The 20,057-nt window shown below is 29.5% G+C and overlaps 1 protein-coding gene across 1 annotated transcript; it reads left to right on the forward strand.

Moving 5' to 3' along the window:
* Positions 1 to 15,930: 15,930 nt before the first annotated feature.
* On the forward strand, positions 15,931 to 19,585 carry LOC129984641 (uncharacterized). Its single transcript, XM_056094562.1, has 2 exons — positions 15,931 to 16,129; positions 18,876 to 19,585. Exons 1-2 carry the CDS (start codon positions 15,958 to 15,960, stop codon positions 19,490 to 19,492), a joined length of 789 nt encoding a protein of 262 aa, XP_055950537.1. The 5' UTR covers positions 15,931 to 15,957; the 3' UTR covers positions 19,493 to 19,585.
* The last annotated feature ends 472 nt before the right edge of the window (positions 19,586 to 20,057 follow it).

The raw sequence follows: 20,057 nt of genomic DNA on the forward strand, positions 1-20,057 counted from the left end.
CAATATACCTATAATTGCAACTCATGGTTTGTCTCATCTAATGTTGCAGTTCTCTCTCTTGATAAGCTTCGTAAATGGAAAATAAAAAAATAAATAATTAAAATGATAACTATATTAAGAAATAAGGTGTTTTTTTTTAAAAATCATTAACGTTTCATAATTGATTCTTTTTTTTTTCTCTCTCTCTCATTCTTAGGAGCAGATGAAAATGAAATAGAAACTGTTAAAAGCGAAAACAACGCCATCTGTCGACTTAGACTGACAGGCTTAGTTGCAAAAGTATGAACAATCGGTTCTTTATTTTTAACCCATTCTTTTACAACATAATATGTGACTATGAAATATGCGATTTATAAATCGCCTTTGGCGATCAACTTGTTTGCCCAGAATATTGTCTTTCCTGGTTGTTAAATATGGAATATATTTATTTAAAATTTCACTTTACTTATTTCAAAGTTAATATAAGATTGAAATATATAAATTTAATGAAATCTAGCAATAATTGCACTTAAAAATTAAAAAGTGTCTATATTATGCTTAAAATGTATAAATCCGTTATTTTAGAGAATTCCATGTTTTTTTTAATGAAATAACGTATCATATTTTATGAAAAATGCATTTCATACTTAAATAATAATCTATATACTAAAGTAAAAAGCGAATGTAAAAATTTTAACTCAGGAGTTGCTGTTCCAGAGAATTAATTTTTAATTTTAACATTAGCAAAAGCATATGAATGGAAGGTTTGATGGGCATTAAAATAAGCTTAAATTTTATTATCTTTATTCAAACAATATTACAGATTCTGCATCAGAATGAATTTTGAAAAAGTATTAGAGTTAAAGAAAATGCAAAGAAATTAAATCGTTATTATTAGAAAAATAATTTTTTGAGCTCTAAGAAAGAGTAAAAATAATTTCTGTGACATAATATTTTGGAAGATATAACTGAAAAAAAAAATGCTTATTTTTTTAACCCACAAATGTATAAGGAACTGGACATTCTTTTTTTTTATTGTTGTATCAGAACTTAACAAAAAAATTTCTTGATAATAATCGATTAATTTTCTTTTTTCAGAGATTCTATGCATCATTAGACGAAATACATCAGTACGATCCAATACCAGTCGATTCTCTGCTATGTGGGAATTTGCATAATGGCGTATTCCACGGTTTATCTACTTTGAAGAACGGTTCAGATATCAATGTCTACTGCGATGGCGAGAAAGTGATACTCACTTGTCTCCTGATCATGGACGATGTTTCCATTAAATATGAATGGGAACGGAAACTTTTCTTCACCTTTTCCGGTTCCGTCTGGACTAAATTCAAAGCCATACAGTTTCACCTAAAGGTAACGTTGAATACTACCAATGGGGTCAAAATGGATGCCTTGAATATTCAACAGACCAAACTGGAAGGTGCCAAATTTGGATTTAGTGGAATGGGGCCGTTGAATCCTTTTATTAAGATACTAGGCAACATGGTGTTACGTCTGTGGAAACGTAGAATCACAGATAAGGTGGAGGAATTGCTACAATCTTCTTTGGAATCGGAATTGAAGAAATTAGAGGCAACATGGTGATCAAAGGAAAAATTATCATTGTAATTATGATGTATCAAAACTCATCAGTTTCGCTATAGCGAAAATGTCCAAAATGGGCAAAGACATCAATTATAAGAATCATTATGGGTGCAGCAATTTGAATTCAAATATTTCCAAATCCCCCAAAAGGCAAAAGAAATCTATTAGGAACTAAAGAAAATTCTTCTGAAGTAGTTCAACGTTAACTTATACAGATTTTACAGTTCTCTTCAGTTTCTGTTTCAGATACCACATGTTACTACTCATGGAAGGCTGGTTTGGAGCAACCCGTGAACATGGTGTTACTATTCCAAAAGATTCATTAAAAATTCCTAATATTCCAAAATTTATCATAGTATATAACTCATCAGTTTTACTTTGGCGGAGATGTGCTGAACAGGTAGAGACAAAAACTATAAGAATCATTGTGGACGATGTATTTCGAATTTAGACATTGCCAAGTCTCAAAAAGACAGAAGATATCTTCTTCTTGGGTACAGCCGACCACCTCGCCACCACTGAACGAAGCAGAGCGACATTATTTGTTATGAGCGACTGCTATCTTTAGCATAGTCCATCCATAACACTGACCTATACATCAAACTGATATCCTCTTCGAGACAGCTGGCCCCCAGACATAAAATGGTCAATTACTGACCTTCCTTCTCATCGTCGCATTCACCTATTTTCCTCTTAAACAAGAAGCAGACCCTCACTTAAAAAAAATCTCCTCGAAATTTATAGACAAAAGAGATCCATTGGGACCTCAAGAAAATTCTTCTGAAGTGGTTCGGTGTTAACTTATACAGATGTTACACTTCTTTTCAATTTCGAACAAATACGTTTCTGTATCAGATATCACGTTATTCGTGGTAGTTGGATTGGGGCAATATGGCGTTAGTATTCCAAAAGATCTTGTTGAATGCATAAAATGTTGCTAAGGAAAGGCAGCTGGCTGAGAGAAAAAAAAATATTTAAAATATTCCTTAGAATATGCTTATATTAAAGCATATTATAAGTGATGTAAGAAGAATATTAATGAAATGTTCAAATAACGTATCTTCTGGATTGGCATCCTACTCCAAATCAGATTCCTAGTATTGTCTGACCTTTTATTCACATTTGAACTCATATATTATTGTGGAAATGTTTCAAAAAATATTTTAGTCTTTCATCAGTCGATATGAAACCAAAATGGAACCTGCCTATAGTTTTATGAAGCAGGATGTTCCACGATTGGAATGAAACAATATTTAATTTGGTTAATTTACAAAATGCATTAGGTGTAGTTGATGGCGTGTTATAAAAGTACTTAAAATAAATTTAATTATTTTAGTACTTTTTGTGTTCTTTCTTTAATTTTGAATCTGATAACTTTTAACCATTCTCCAAAATTTCAATATAAAAATAAAACTTTTTAAAAACATCAATAAATCTCAGTTTCAATTAATCAGTAAATATTAAGATGGGATTACACTCAGCCTATCATAAAATTCCAGTAAGTCACGCATGCGCTGAGAGAGTGGACAATAGTAAGTTCTTGTCTCGAGGGACAAGTACTTGCTACTGTACAATTTCTGAAGATGCATGATCTTACTGGATGGTTTGCAGCTGGCTAAATGTAAACTCACCTCTCGTACTAATAATAGTAAAATGAAATTAAAAGATGTTGTTGTTCTCATGTTGTCGAATCTCATGGCGCTATAAATTACGGTAAAAGCATATTTTCGATGAGAAGCTGATTAAAGAATTTTACAGATGTATATGATAAATTCAATTTTCTTTTGTAATGTAAATTTTTTATTAAACCAGAAAAGCTATCAAAATTGAATTTAAACTAATATCAGAATTTTTTTTCTCCCATAATAAGCATCAATCTTCCAAAAGCAAATCTTTCATCTTATAGTAGTTTATGATAATTATCATCCAAATTTTAGATTCTACCAATAAAAAAAAAGGCTAAAACCAAATATTCCTTTTTTATTTTTATATTTAATTTCGCATTTTCCAAATAGTAAATCTAATAGCAGAATTTTGTAATCCATTATTTTTACTCAATTCCTGTCGTGATATTATTTAGACATTTTATACACTTGCATTTTCTTGATTACGAAGAAAGGTTTTAATCTTTTTAATTATTAGTTTATAGATTAATCTTAGATAAATTTTTATTTCATATAAGTGATGCCATCTGAGAATCAATTTGGGGAAAAAAATCACTTCAAGATTCCATAGTACATATGATAATCCGTTATAAATTGAAAATTAAAAACTAAGAGATAATTAAAATGAAAATAACTTCTACTTCTAATTTCCTTGATAGAAAGTACTTTTAAAAGCAATTTATGTAAAATTTATTATCAATAAATATTGGATTTGAATTTTTCCGTCAATTAGCCATTTGGCACGTAATTCTATACGATTAAAGAATTGAATTTTTTAATTTATTTTCTATGTTGGACATTATATAGAATAAAAATAGAAATAATAAACCGGCCACAATTAGTGAAATAAAAATATTTCGGATTGAGAGGGCTGTTTGTATTTTAATTTTAATATGTTAAAGACACTGTTTCTATGACGTAGATATATTATATATGAAGCTATTAATATGACATATATATATTAAAGACAATTAATCTTATTAATTAATAAGATAAAGACGCTATATGTATCTTAATTTTAATATGTGACTTAAATTAAATCGTCTGTTAAATATGCTACATCAGACATTTATCAAAACAAATTTTCATATAACTATTTCTACCAAAAGGTTTTGATTTTGTGTTAAAATATTTTTCGTAAATTTTTATCGTTGCAATGTACAGGGAGAAGAGGTTAATTCCTCTCCATGGTCATTTCCGTAAATAACTGCTTTTGAAAATAAAAAGCGTGGGAAATGGTCTTGGATAAACTACCTACATAGTAGAAGTGATGTGTGTCAGAGTAAACTTTCTCACCTTTTAATATTGTGTTTTTATTATAGTATTCTTGAATATGAGAGAGATATTTTGTTTAAAAATTCGGTCCTTCAGTTTTTTTTAGATAACACTCTTTTTTTTAAGCGACAAAAACTTCCATCTGCGAATATTGTCAAATCCTGTCTTTTTCAATACAGTAGATTATTTTCTGAGCTAGTTTAATTCTAATACTTGTTGAGTTAATAAATTCTTTGTGAGATAATTCCACGCAAAATGACAAATGGCGCGCGGTATTATTCCATGAGTTTTCTTGTATTTATCAAAATATATATGTGTTACTACCCTGTAACAACGTAAGTACGCGATGTAAACCTGTGCCAAAAATTACATGTTTTGTTTATTTTATATATGCCTCGAAATTATATTATTAATATGGGCTCAACTAAAAGTAGCTATTGAAGCTATTTACAGGGAGGCCAAAACATCAGGAAAAGAGGAAAGCTTGGAATCTCTGAATCCTTTTTATAAGAGGCACATTTCGGCAGTTTAATTTAATCATTTTAGCAAGAAATTATGTTTCTGAACTTCATAAGACAAGAATTCGCTTTGATGCTCTCCAAGCTATTTTGTTGGTATTCCAAATTTGGTGCACTATTTTGCTAACCTCATATAATAAAAACTGAATTCAATAAAACGGGTACAAATTAATCGAAAAGAGAAAGAATCTAAAATATCGACGAAACTAAGTAAAACGATGCAAAAGTATTGGGACAAACAGAGAAGAAACAATTTTGCACCTAAGTATCCTAAGAAAGTGCAAATAATGCTACAGCGGTTTGTGGTTTCATTGTTGCAGTAATATAAAATTTTAAAATTGCATAGATGGTAATGAGTTTAGTTATTCAATTTCCTCAAGTCGAACTCATATTGTTACGAATGTGAAAGCTTTGTTATCGTAAAATTTCAATTATTTTAATAATTGGTTCTTTATGTTAATATAATTTGAGAAATTTTCAATCAAAGGAAATAATATTTATATTTATAGAATACATAAGAAACAGATTTTTTTACTCTTAATTCACAAAATTTCAGCTCAAAGTCATAAGCGCGGAACTCCCTGCCTTATAGGGTAATACTGTGTTCAAGCACTTTTTAAAAAATTGATTATTTTTTTTAAAAAATAAACTGGTTGGACAAAAAAATAATTACTCTCACTTTGCACTTAATGGTTGCATCTAATGAATTTTGAAAACTGGTCATCAAAAAATGATTATTAGATTTACAATTACAAAATTCTCTTAGGTTCAGAATTCCTCTATTTTTCCCTATTTCTTTTCAATTTTGTCATATTTTGATTTCTAAACCCTTATCATACTTTGAAAAATAAACAATAATTGATCTGAATACAAACAAAGTTGAAACTAGATAGTCTTCCTATAAGGAATCTACCTAAAAATGCCTTCAAAACGTGCCAAATGAGAATTTGTACTTTGTTTACGAAGCTTTCATTGTTTAACTGATGAAAAATAATCGTTTGGTAAATGAAATTACTATTTGCATTAAAATTGCATTACTATTTGGTACCATTTGCGAAGAAAAAATCCTGTTTATTTAAAAATACTGAAAACAAAATTTTCAAATTCAAAGCTCGATATTCCATAAATAATATAATAATTCGAAGATAATGAGATCACAATTTTTGTAATTATTTGTATTGCGACTCGAATTACGAGAAACTGGGTCTAAAATTTAGAAGAGAGAGATAATATATAATTTTTAAAATGGAGTAAAGAATTTTTTTAATGTTTTACAATTTTAATAAATATTATACAATAAGTAAAGAAATGATAAGCTCTTTTAATAAATAAAATAACAGAAATATAATTACAATCTTTAAATAATTTTAAGAATGACGGAATTAAGACCTTAAAAAATTTCTCATGTAGATTCCTTTAGAAATTTCTCATTTTAGTATCTTTTACAATCATTTCAAAAAAATAAGCAATTTTTACGATTTTTGAGTCTGATTTCGAACTAATAAAAATAAATTCGTATTGTAGATGATATATTAATATTATGATAATAGAACATTCAAGACATTAGAGGGAAAAAAAGATTAAAAATATTCGAGTAACTAATTAAATATTAGGAAAACTCTACTTTTTCGATTCGCCTGTTAAATTAAAAAATATATATATGCGTGATAAAAGGAAAGAAATCAGCTTAACAACTACGATTAGAGAATTGTTTCTATTTTTATAATTTTAAAACAGAATAAAAGTGGGAGTTTTCTGCAATTTTACTACCATTAAATTTGGATTAATTTTGCTCAAAATGATACCAGTAAACTGATGAAATGCTTTTTATGCAAACATGACGTAACAAATGCAATGGATTTCCGCTCCCATGCAAAAACAAAATATGATATACACTGTATTTTTATATTCAGTATATTATATATATATGATTGATTTTTTTTCCTCTTGCATTATTTTACATATTCATTTCTTAATTTATATTTAATTTAATAAACGACATATATTTTGAGCCTTAAAAATATTATCAACAACTTTCCAATATTTCTATTTATTTTGCTTCAAATTGCAAATACAGTAGTAGTGCATAAGATATAAATATTTGAATTATTCCTCTTATTTACAAAACTATGTAGGAGATATATTAACAAAAAGAAGAATGCAGTCAAACATATAAACATATAATATCATTACAGATAATAAAAAGACAGTAAAAGCAAAAATTCGCTTATTTATGCAGTAAAAAAAATCTACTTCGTTGCACAAATTTGGTGGTATAATTGTTTTGGCAGATCATATTCGAAAAACTGCGATACTAAATTTTTCAAAATTTATGTTTTTTCGGAGTTTGTTGAGCAAACGATTGTAGTTGGTTCAATTTTACATTTTAATTATTTACATATAACATAAAAACATATAATCGAAAATCGATTTTTCCTTTAAATGAAGACACTTGTAAAGTTACATATCATATAAGAATTTAAAATAATGATTTGGGTTTAAACATACTACTGAATTCAAAATTAAATTTATCTAAAAAAAACACTAAATCAACTTTTCAAAAGCAACATAAAAACTAATCAATCCTTATGAAATGGAAATAATATAATACTTATACCCAAATAAATATTTTAACTATTATATAAGAAATTAAAAGGAAGTAATCTGCTAAAGATCTACAAATGTTAAATCTTGCCTACAAATTAATTGGTGCAATAATTGAAAGAAATGTATTTACATTTTAAATAGTAATTAAGTAAATTCACATAGCAAGATAAATTTCTGGAAATTATTTCTAAATCACTTATTTTGGTTTGAAAACTGCACCAGCAACATTCCATAAGATGTCAGAACACTAGTCATAGTTAAAATTAGACTTCTTTTCAAAGTAAACATTTGCCAAGCTGTCAATGATGCAGAAGAATTGCTAACATTTTGCAATAAAAGTGACAACTTCTCAAAATCATGAGTCGATTCGATGCTTAAACATTTGATTTCTCTGGCCACGTTATTCATTTCTTGAGTAACAGACGATCCAATTAAAGTTAGAGAAAAGAAAATCGCAGTGTTTTTTACTGTAAGCAAGGATTCCATCAATACCGATGCCGGATGTGTCAGCATACCACCATTGGCAATAATTTGTGTTACGACGCATAACTGATTAGTTACCAAACAACCGTACAGAAAGAAAGTACAGGCTGATAATAGATCTTCAACTTCTGACAGGACATCTAACATTCTGTTGTACAAAAAAATGTAAGAATCAAAATTCGTGTTCTTCTGTAATCGGTCTGTTCTTATTCGTTCTTTGAATTTCGAAATGGTTTTCTTGAAAGCAAGATAGATGCTGCATATAAAAATACAAGTGGCTATTGGAGTTAAATGATGGTACATGACGGTTGAAGTTACGAAAAGAGACGAGAAAATTTGAAAGAATGCGCATTCTTTTTTAGTCGTGTTCATATCAAAAATGAAATCTTTGGAATATCCGTCCATTACTCCAGCAACTCTTAGGTGTTCAAAGGAAAACAAGGCCATGGCAAACACAGCTAATAAACAACAGAAAACTAGTACTAGTAACTTTTTTCTCATTGGCTGATAACTCTCAGTAGTAACGGAGAAGTAAAATTTTTCGATAGCACGAACAGTTGGATAGACTTTATATCTTTTCAGATGCAAAATGAAATGTATAATAGCGATTATCATATTCATTAGGCTTAACGTGAAATTTGTTTGTAGCTGACGCATCAGTGGAATAACAACCAACGAGCCAATGATAAAAACGTACAACCAAAAAGCATGGATTATGTTCTGGATGGTTCTGCTCATAAACCGAAAATAGCAGGAGTCTTTTGAGTTTTTGTCCTTCGGGAATATTCCAAGTAATAAAATCAAACGAATACTTGGGCACAAATCCTGAAGAATGATATCCTCTGGAATAACATGTTCTCCCAGATTGCTTTTGATTTTTCCAAACTTTCTGAAACTGTCTTTGCTGGATGTTTTGGAAACTATTGAAATTGGCTCCATTGCTTTCAAAATTTTATTCATGGGTTTATAATCACGAATAGGAGTTCCTCTAAAAATGTGATAAAGTTAGAAGAAATCTGAAGATGATAAATTTCTAAAATCGGAATTAAGGAACTAGATATTTAGATTTCAAATTTGCCCTGAAATTTGAAGAACAAGTCTGCTTTCAATGCCAGAACTGCATAGTTTAGATAGATCTTTCAGTTTTAAAAGAAGATGTGACAAAAAATAATTTCTTTGAAGTACATGTAAAATATCCATAATGACAGGACGGAAATTAGATTTTAAGAAGAATATCTCAAGAGTCAGTCCGTAATGTCAGTTTGAGCTTTAGTTGAAACGTATTAATTAAACACGCCCATAAAGTCAACAGATTCGAATGATGTAACCCAAAAAGTTAGGAAAAATTAGAAGTTATTGATTTTCTCACTTATTTGTTTTGTATTTTAATATAGTTATACAGAAAATTAAAATTATGTTGTTCATTAGTTTCTTGATTATAAGGAAAAATATAGTGATCAAGGATTATTAAAAATTCAATTACTGCTTTTTATTCCGAAAAGAAATTTTTGGTCCTATATCAAACGCTAAATAAGAAAAGAAAATATTAATTTAAACTTTAAAAACTAAAATAATTAAGAATAGTTTTTTAAACCTTTCTAAGGCTACAAAAAAATCTGCTTACAGCCATATTAATTAACTTTTAAATATTCATGGTATTTTATCACAACTGATTAGAAGTGATATCTCTTAAGTTCAGGAATGCCACCAAATGTTAGTATGCAATATGGCTACATAATGAGGTTTTAACAATAAAATAAATAATCAATAAATTAGGGATGCCACCATGCTATATAAAACTCAAATTTTAACCGAAAGGAGGTTCAATATTTACTGCACTCTAGGGAGCAACTAGAAAAAATATCTATATAACAGAGAAACTCAGACTAGAGAACTGTGTTCGTTATTGAGGGAAACATTAATTTTTGTTTTCTTATAATTTTTGACTTATACATTAATAATGGAACATGCATATCCTTTTTACATTGTAGTGGTAATTAGCGTAATCAATCAATTCATCTACATTTACGTACGGTGCGTTATTAGTTATTTTCAGTTGCTGTGAATTGGGATCATCCGCAATATTTTTCTATAGGGGTAATAACACTATAAAATCTGGGGCATAAACAGATAGAGAAATTGTAAGTTATGGAAACTCAAATTACTTAATAGATTTTCTTCGAATTTTTTGAATTAAATATCATGAGGCAAAAGGAAAGTTTTAATGACGATTGATATGGATATTTCTAATTCATTGCATTTATTTATTTTCTAGTTGTCACCACCAATTTTTAATTAAACTTTTCTTTATTCTTAAAAACTTATTTATAACTTAGCAAAATCGGCTTCAGGAGTGTACGAAAATCGTTTGATCTAGTCAAATTATTTTAAGAAGCCATGAGATTTTAAAAAATCTTTTGGTGAAAATGATATTCTCATTTTAATCAAAAACAAAGGTGCAGACGATGGCTTTCGTATTTCATTCTAAGCTTATTTTAAATACATTTAGGAAATTAATATTAGACTTACTATAAATATTTTTAAAAGTACTTCTGGGCAAAACATTTTTATAGGGGAAAAAAAAAAAAACCCCTGAAAAAAATATTTAGTAAAGCTTTGAAAAGTGGAAAAAAAAAACAACCCAATTTAACACTGGATGTGAAGAAAAAAGTTTGTGATGATAATTGATTTCTTTCTTGCTTCAACAGAGAGTTAAAAAATCGGTATTTACTTAAATAAAAAAGTGTATTTTATATTTAGTATTGTCGATCATATTAAACACAGATATGAATATTTTAAATTCATTTGTATTTATTTGCTTTTGCGTTACCACTATCAGTTTTTTAATTAAACTTTGTTTTATTCACAAAAACTATTAATAACTTAGTGAGCAAAATTGTTTTCAGCAGAATAAAAAAAAATCGTTTGATCCAGTAAGATTATTTTGAGAAGCTATGAGATTAAAAAAAATCTTTTGCTGGAACTAATATTCTCATTTTAATCAAAAACAAAGTTGCAGACGATGGTTTTTATATTTCATACAAGGCTGATTTTAAATATATTTTTTATTTGTTCGCATACATCGTTTGTGCCATATAGCCAAAAAAGTTTATTTCATTCCGGTAACTGTCATCTTTATTATGTTTATAGTTGTCCATGCTAGAATTAGATATGAACAAGCAACGCAGTTGATAACTGTAAATCTAATATTAATTAAAAGTTAAAAATTTGGAAAAAATTACATTGATATTAATAAATTAAAAAACTACAAAACAATAATTTTTTATGAACAATTGAAAATATTAGGGATTGATAAAACCAATATGTTTTAAATTGATATAATTTCAATGTGAAAAATTCCTGATTGGAGAAGCTAGGAAAAGAGAATATAAACGTAGATATACAGATCTTGTTTTCAAAAAAATATTTTTATACTCATAATATCAATTAGGGATTATTAGCAAATAATTATGCTATATTGTTAATAAAAAATTAATGAAAAATCTTAGAAAATCAAAAGAAAATATTTCAGAATTTTTAGAACCATGGTATAATTGATGTCATGGTCATCTGGGCGTTTGCAAAATGAAATTATAAATAGTCGGAACCTATTAAAAATTGGTAACACCACCTGTTTTTGTAACGGATGTGGGCATTTGTCGCAACAAGGGGAAGAAAAATGAGGTTTTAACAACCCTGTGTTTGCATTTTTTTTTACTGAGCTAGTTTTACAATTTCTCTTTATGGATCTTCGCTGTTTGTTTCGGAAGTTTTGATTTTTCAATATCCGTCGGTATTAAGTCTTTTTTTTTTATCAAGAATTCCTATTTCCGATTGAATGACATAAAATCGACTGATTTCTGATAATTTTGCTTTCTTCCTGATTTTGTCACAAGAAAGATATTTCCGATTCCACATTTGTATAAAAGCAACATTCATCGCTTTTACAGACAGGTTACAGATCGGATTTGCCTTTCAACCGAAGTAAGTATTTGAAAATTTATATATTCTTAATATTTAAATGTAGAAAAGATAGAATAAAAATATATACATGATGTCTTAGCATTTATGATATGAAGGGGTTTCCTTAAAGTGTTTTTAGAAAATTCTAATTTATTATTTGTAAAATTATATTATTATTAGTTGAATTCAAAAATCACTTCTGTCTTAAAATAAATCACGAAAAAGACGATTCGTTAGAAAATGTACCATTCTTATTAAATGTGCTTATAATAAATAATACGATGTTGATATCTTTTTTTTCTTTGTTTTAAGATTATAGAATGAAATTAAAACTTTTTTTCTTGCTTTTCTGCTTTTGTATTTCAGATATGTTGCTTGTGTAAAAACTATAAAATATTTCCACAACTATAAAAATGTACATTATAGAAAACCTGTTTTTTTACTTTGTTATATTACAGCTAATGCTACTTTTGTTTACAAGGAGCTTTATGGTTTTATTTAATATTTTCCTAGAAATATATGCTTTTTATTTTTTAGGTCGTTAAATAAGAAAAATAAGACAAAAATCAAATGTCTTAAGGAATAAGTCGTACTAAAAAAAACAAAAAAAAAAACTAGTACTTGTACTTGATGCCTTTTGAAATAATATTTGGAAACGTTTTCCAGTAAAATGGCTTTCAAAGAACAAATTTTAAGAATAAAAAATTTTAAATGTTATTTAAAATATAATTTTCAATAAATAAATAAATAAATGAAAATAAAAAAAAATCCTAAATTCATTAACTGAAAAAATAAACATATTTTTAATAAAAAGTACTTATCTTATAAATATTTCTATAGCTTAGGAGCTCTTAAACAACTTCCATTGCAGTAAAAAAAAATTCATAACAAAATAAAAACTCATTGGGATTCCTTTTTTTTTTCTGCGACCTCAATATTATAATTATGTAGAGAAATGTAACATAATAAGAAGTGAAAAGTTGTAAAACTGTACTTTATACAATTGTTTTATAAATTTTAATAAAATGAATGAATTAAAATAGCTCTAAAAATTTTACATATTTTTATTCAAAATAATATCGTTTATCCTTATAAAGACGGAATTTTTTTAATCGGTTTTAAACTCACTTTGTAATGTACCTACAGTTTTGAACAGTGTTTTAATTCTATTCTAAAGAAATTAAGCCACAATGAATTTCTAAGATAATTCTTGAACATCCAATAAAAATGAAAAATGTTTTATAAATGTAGTTGCAATTCTAACTAATCCAAGAAAGGTTTTATTGGTACTTGACGCTTTTACAATTTTATTTTATCGTACTAGTTTTTGTTGAAAATATTATATTTTAATTCTTTTTTTAAAAAAAGACATTTTTCCAATTGTTTTTCGTTTCTATTATTGATTGCTGATGCTAATTTTCTGACAAAAGCATGCATTTAGAAGGCCTGGCATAGTTGAAGACCCGTTTTTACCATTTTGGTGACAGGTGTTTATTTAGGGTTACAACAATTTGTCATTTTTTCTTCAACATTCTAACTTTGAAAAGAAATATTAAACTTTTTCACTCATTTAATTACTAAAATTAACGTCTAAATAGGCTACTATCCTGTTAACAGTATCTCAGCTATGATTGTCACGAGATTAACTAACGAATGAACGAATGTCGTAATAGAAAAATATTATGCTCATTGGCAAAGGGCTTAAAAATATTGAAAATTTATTATTTACTGTACACTTTAGATGTAAATATAATGACAGAAGTTTTTCCCTTCTTCTTTATCCATAATGTTCACTAAAGCTCTAACAAAAACTAACCATTAAAATCGGATTGAAAGAAATATAATCCCCTATTTAGAAAAAAATGCAATACCAAATACAAAATAAAATAATGCTGAAAGAAAATATTAGCAATAACCTTCAAATCGGGCCGTGAAAAGAGAACATTATGAAGCAGCATAAATATTACTCATTCCTGCTTAGGCTTATTCGCACAATCATAAAATCAATCTCTTTAATCATAAAAAAATTCTGGCTTAGTTGCTTGTTGCCGTAACTTGCCATTCAATAATAACGTTGATAAAAGAAGATCGTATAATTTAAAACTCCGCCTAGCAGTATAGATAACAAGTATTTAGTTATATATATAAATAATTGTAAGTGTATTATTAAATATGACAATGATTAATTGATTTTTAAATTGTGAACAAATATATATTACCGAAAACTGGATTTCTTCTATCTGTTTGTGTAATTTTAAACAATGTTTTGCTAAGCAAACCAATCAGAATGTTTCTTTTTAATTTCTCATATATTAAAACAATCTAACATCTTCTTTTCTGTTCTCCTTCTGTCCTAATCTGAATCCGTTGAAACTAACCTATAGTAAAAATAAGATGGTGTAGGGAGGAAAACGGTAAACAATGACCGTCAGTGACGCATCAAATTTCCACGTGTAGTGATGTAGAATGAAAAGCTTTGTTCTTTGCAATATAGCGAAGAAAACTGAATCTGTATTTCAGATATCTCCCCATCCCTTCTTCCTGCGATTGGATCTGAAATTTAATAAATCTACAATTTTGATCACTAACCACATAACATATCTTAAGTGTCTAAGTTAGTGCATTTTTGTGTTATCGCGTCTGCATACACGCGAATACTGAAGATTGTAACATTCCCCGTTTCCCAATACTGATAAGACATTTACAGCCAGCTGTGTCGTCACTGTTAAGTACTAAACTCCTCGAGATAGCCAGATGGTGGATCTTTTCACCTGGGTGGTCTCGCATCTGTTCATTAGCGACTACAGTGAAAGACCACATGTGGAATTCCTCGTCCAAGAGGTATTAATAGTACCTTCAAAGAGAAAGGGGTGTCCAAACATCTGGATACTAGATGTTTCTCTTTGTGAAAGGACCTTCCCACGACCCACTGGCGCCGCTGAGAGAGCATATTGCTGAATCCCGATTGGCCGAAAGAGAGCTCAAATGACCAATGTAAATTAAGAGGCGGAGATTGTCGCTGAAATAAAGCGAGGAGATTTTTTTTTAGGAGGAGAGAAGAAACGAATTGCAGGAGACGGTTGGACTACTTCCACGAGTTCGGAGTCTGAGAAACTACCCCTGGAGTGGCCGTGTTGACGTGATAGAGAACTTAGTTTCAAGAAAAACCTTCGACTTTGAATGTTGTATCTCCTATTACAGGTGTAAATAACTATTTATTAAACCAAGATTAGAATAAGTTGTTCTTTGTATATATAGGGCTGTAAAATAAAGAATTGTCTGGAAATGCTGATTTGTTATTTGATCAGTCTAGATCAGGACATTGCAAGATCAATAAATGGTCATCCCATTAACAATTTGGTCCAAAATTTAAATCATATCTAGAATTATGAGGATAAATCTTTATGCCGAATATCATACAAATGGCAATTTGGGTTTTTGAGTTACCATGTTAATATGCATATGCACAGACAGACTTCCTATCGATGAATTTCGTCCAAATTGCAACAGAATATAAATTCGATACATACTAAATTTCCTTGCTTTTGCTCAATGCATTTTTGAGTTATTATTTTAACAGACAGATGCACATAATACCAAAAATGCACCTTTTCGGAGTCAGACAGGTCTAAAACTTGGTAATTAGTTAAAATTTCCCAATCAATTTTCTTTTTTTCTTTTCTTTTTGCAATTACAATATTTTCATTTTGCATACGAGAAAATAATAATAATAATAAACAATTATTTATTACTTTTCAAATAAGATGTATTCATTATTGGCTATGAATTTGAATACATAAGTAATTGTCATTGTTTCATGCTCATCATAGGTACTATCAGAACTGTAGCTAAAAAGAATCAGCATGTCTCCCAAGAGAAATGTTCTGCTCTTGGTAGCTCTTGTAGCTATCTTTGGATGTGCCAAAACTGCTTCCCCTCATCACCCTCATTCCAGGGTCCGCAGTAATTCATTCAAAAATGACGCTCTGGAAAGAGAGTTCGAACTCATCGAATCGGGAGACGACGCAATTGAAGGTAAGAAAAACTTTTCGAAATTTATGCTTAAATTTTTGATTGCCCTTAAGCGGAGTCTAAGACGCTTTCTTAAAATAAGAATAACAACAAAGGGCTTCCATCTCTTATTTCAATCACTGGAAAATAAAATATGCGATTTTGTCTGTTTTATTTAATTTCCTTAATTATTTAATCTTTATCAAATTTCTTTCATTTTAAATATGATGGATTTTTTAAAATTATTTTTGGAGGGGATATAAAAGTCTATAAAAATTACATAGGTGAGTAATTTTAATGTCAATGCACTATTTTTATGCATTTAGAACTTAATTTTTAAGGATCAGTTAATTAAAATTTTGATTCTATTTGAGTGGCGCCATCTATTAATGGATTTGGAAAGTTTTACATGATAAGTATAATAATGAATCCCCAAATATATTAACGGTAAAAAAGTAGAAAATAATCAAAATAAAAAATTCCGTAAAAGCATGCTTTTATTAATCCCCAAGATTATTATTAGAATTTCTAAGAGTGGGATTTAGTAGTGTAAAATCTACTGACACTGCCTATGAACCATGGAAAAATTCAATTCAATTTTATTAATCGTCAAGCAATTAAGCGCCATATTTTATCGGTATAATACATAGAAAAACTGCTAGTACAATTCCTTAACAACGGAAAAATTCATTCCTTAATGTTGTTGCAAGCGGTGTATCAAAAGTAAAGGGTGATACAAGCATCTGATTTGTGTAGGATAAATCATTAACGGTAAAACGCCAGAGAAACGATTGGAGGCGATAAATTATTTGATAGCCAGAAAGGCCAGAAGTGCTTATTCTCGATATTTTTGCTCTGTATTCCTCAGAGGTTGGATGGCAATTAGAAATTAATATACTTAAAGTCACAAAGCGCTTGTCCAACATTTGTCGCTAATGGTCTGCCCGGCGTAAATTTTATGTATGCACCGGTTCTAAATGGTGCTTGGGCATAACATTTTTCTTTTCCTTCTTTTTTCTTTGTGTCTCACCCACTCCGAACCATCTATAATATGAAAGTAAATATATACACAGTAGAACTCAGCCGATCGACTTGGGGGGGGGTCAGTTCTTCACAAGTAAGAACGAGCAAAGAGATTTGACTTTGTTGTACTTCAAGCAACGACAGTGGCCCAGATGATAAGATCTCGGCTACAGGACCAGAGCATTCCACTTTCGAGACTCGATAAGAACCACTGTGTAAGTCATCTGATACACGCTAAATCTATAGAAGCCAAACACCCTCTCTTTAGTATGTTGCAAAAGTTTGGAAAAGGAAACCCCTCAAGTGTCGTCCTTGATATCTGATCATCTCTCAAAACATAGAGCTCCATTCCCAAATAATCCTAGTGCTGCTTTAAAATGGGACTTTAATATAATTAAATTAAACTAATACAGAATGAAGTTTACAAAATATCAACAGCTGAGCTTTTGTAATCATTTCTAAATTATAAGTAAATTTCGTTTAAAGAAATAATCTTTTCTTCACCGCTTTTACAAGTATTCGTGTAACCGGATTGGGTTTAGCTCCTCTTAACCCTCATAATTGGTGTTTGGATTCGCCTAAGAAAGAAAGATGTATTCGGTACCTTTATACAGCTTGTCCCATTCTTTTTACGTAGCCAAGCATACCTCTCGTTTGTTTATCCAGGTTAACATACCTAACGTTTGTTTGTTAATATACCCCTTCCATAAATTAGGACAGACTTCGAGAATTTCGATCTCGAAACCGAAGAACCGCGAACTCAAAACGCAGCAAAAAATCCTTCGTATAAGTGGATATAATGAATGTAATTTTGGAAGAATCATTACCAGATCAGATGTGACCTTTTTCATCTGATTACGTTTCACAATTTCGATACTGCTAGCACAGAAGAGGATGGCCTTTGAATGGCACCCATCTGACTCTTCGCGTCTTACAATTATCTTGTGCACAAGCACGATTCTTTTTTTATATATACATTTTTTTTTGGACTAGAAAAGATCCGAAAGTAATGAATAGTAAAGTCGAATACTTGACAGTTGTTATACAAAAAATCAATACCTAATATCTAGGTATTATTTATTCTGTTTTAATTTTTAAAAATAAGAAGTTTATTCTTTACTTTCTTTAAATTTAAACTGGGCTCCATAACAAATCTCGTTTCGTATCAGAAAGCAATTTATTTTTACATTAAATCACAAGTAATCATAAATACACTCATGATGAAAAATACTAATGAAGTCACATAAAGTAGAGTTTGCATTCAGCCAGGTACAATCCCTCCAGTAAACCATATATGCGTAGAAACTGTACAGTAGTAAGTACTTGTCCCGTCAAAACAATCACCTGCTCTTGAGTTGTTCTTGCATATCTCCAAGAATAGCACAGCTATAGCAAGTCTATGAAATTGTGCACCTTGGCGGTCCAATACTAACAATGGATTGTCAATAAGATCATGCCTAGAGTCCCAGACAAAAATGAACACGATCAGGCTTGCTATTATTTTCTCATTTAACGCATACGCCATCTTCCATCTGCATATATCTGATTTTACTGGAATCTTATATCTGATTGAGTGGAAATCCACCTTAAGAATTCTTAACTAACTTCTGAAGTTATAATTAAATTTCAAACTATTTTTTTAAAAATCTTCATTAGTAAATAATAATACATCAATTATTATTTATTAGATATAAAAATACGTTTTTTCTGTATGAATTCTTCTCTATCTAACTAACGTTTTTTACAGAACCTGCACCTGAAATCAATAACGAGAAGGCCACTGGTTGTCAAGCTGCATCTAAAAAGAACACAGACGAATACATAGATAAGGTTCTAGAAGAAACCAGACCGAAAATTCCAGAACCTGCGTTCCTACCAGAAAGAATGGGCAGATTCAAACTCTTCAACGGCACGCTTGAAAACCTTTCAAATCTGAAACGAGTCGGACCTGCTTTGGTACGATGCACAGAATCTTCTGTCAGCTTCTTGGTCCCTGTTGGTCTGAACAACTTGACTGGACGTTACTTCTGGGAAATGGATACTACCGGTCTTCCCATCTTCAGAGGGTTTATCGACATGTTCATCGGAAAGGTAGAGGCCGATGTTCTTTATACAAGACAAAGAATCCCAGATGAATCTGGCACCAAGAAGGCCATTATTGAAAAATTTCAGATCAACAAGTTGGAAGGAATCAAAGTTGACTTCGATGGTCTAGGTCCTATAAATAGGATTGCTTCACGACTCACCAATCTCGCTGCAAGATTCTTCAACAGGGGTTTGTCACGTGCATTGGAAGGACCGGTTAGGAATGCAATCAACAAGGAGTTGAAGAATATCAAGAAGTACGAAAAGTATTATTTTTGATATGATTAGTTTGATATTGATTATGTCACAGATGATTGTTATTAAAATATGAAATCTTGTTTAAGAATCATTAAAATATTGTTGTTAATTTTTGAGTTGTTTCATGATTTCAAGTCTATTGCATATACATGAAAAAATGATCTTTAGTAATATTTTTTAGGAATTCCTCCAAGTTGCCATTCCTTTTATTCATTAGGAATTCAAAGTCAGGAAATTAGTCAATTCGAAGCGAAAGAAATCACAAAAATACGATTTGCAAAAAAAATCGAATTAAAAAAAATCTAAGTCCAAAATTAGTAAAAAATTTCAGTTTTTTTAAACTAAAAATAACAGTAAGAATTTATTTTTAATATTTAATGAATATATCTATACTTATATGAAGCTCAATCTGTGTGTGTGTTGGCGTTCTACAGGCCAGACCGTTTGATCTACAGGTACCAAATTTGGTACATGTATACCTTGGAGGTTGGGAATGTGCACCTGCGGCCCCTTTTTTTAAATTTTTAATTAGAATTTTAATTATTAATTCAAAACTAACTTTAACGCCAAATTTTTTTTTTCATTT

The sequence above is a fragment of the Argiope bruennichi genome, chromosome 9, assembly GCF_947563725.1.
Source record: "Argiope bruennichi chromosome 9, qqArgBrue1.1, whole genome shotgun sequence".
Taxonomy (NCBI): domain Eukaryota; kingdom Metazoa; phylum Arthropoda; class Arachnida; order Araneae; family Araneidae; genus Argiope; species Argiope bruennichi.

Bases quoted from the DNA above. Each gene is read 5' to 3' on its own strand.
- LOC129984641 (XM_056094562.1), top strand. From the start codon at position 15,958: ATGTCTCCCAAGAGAAATGTTCTGCTCTTGGTAGCTCTTGTAGCTATC. The intron at 16,130-18,875 runs GTAAGAAAAACT...CGTTTTTTACAG, and splicing joins GGGAGACGACGCAATTGAAG to AACCTGCACCTGAAATCAAT.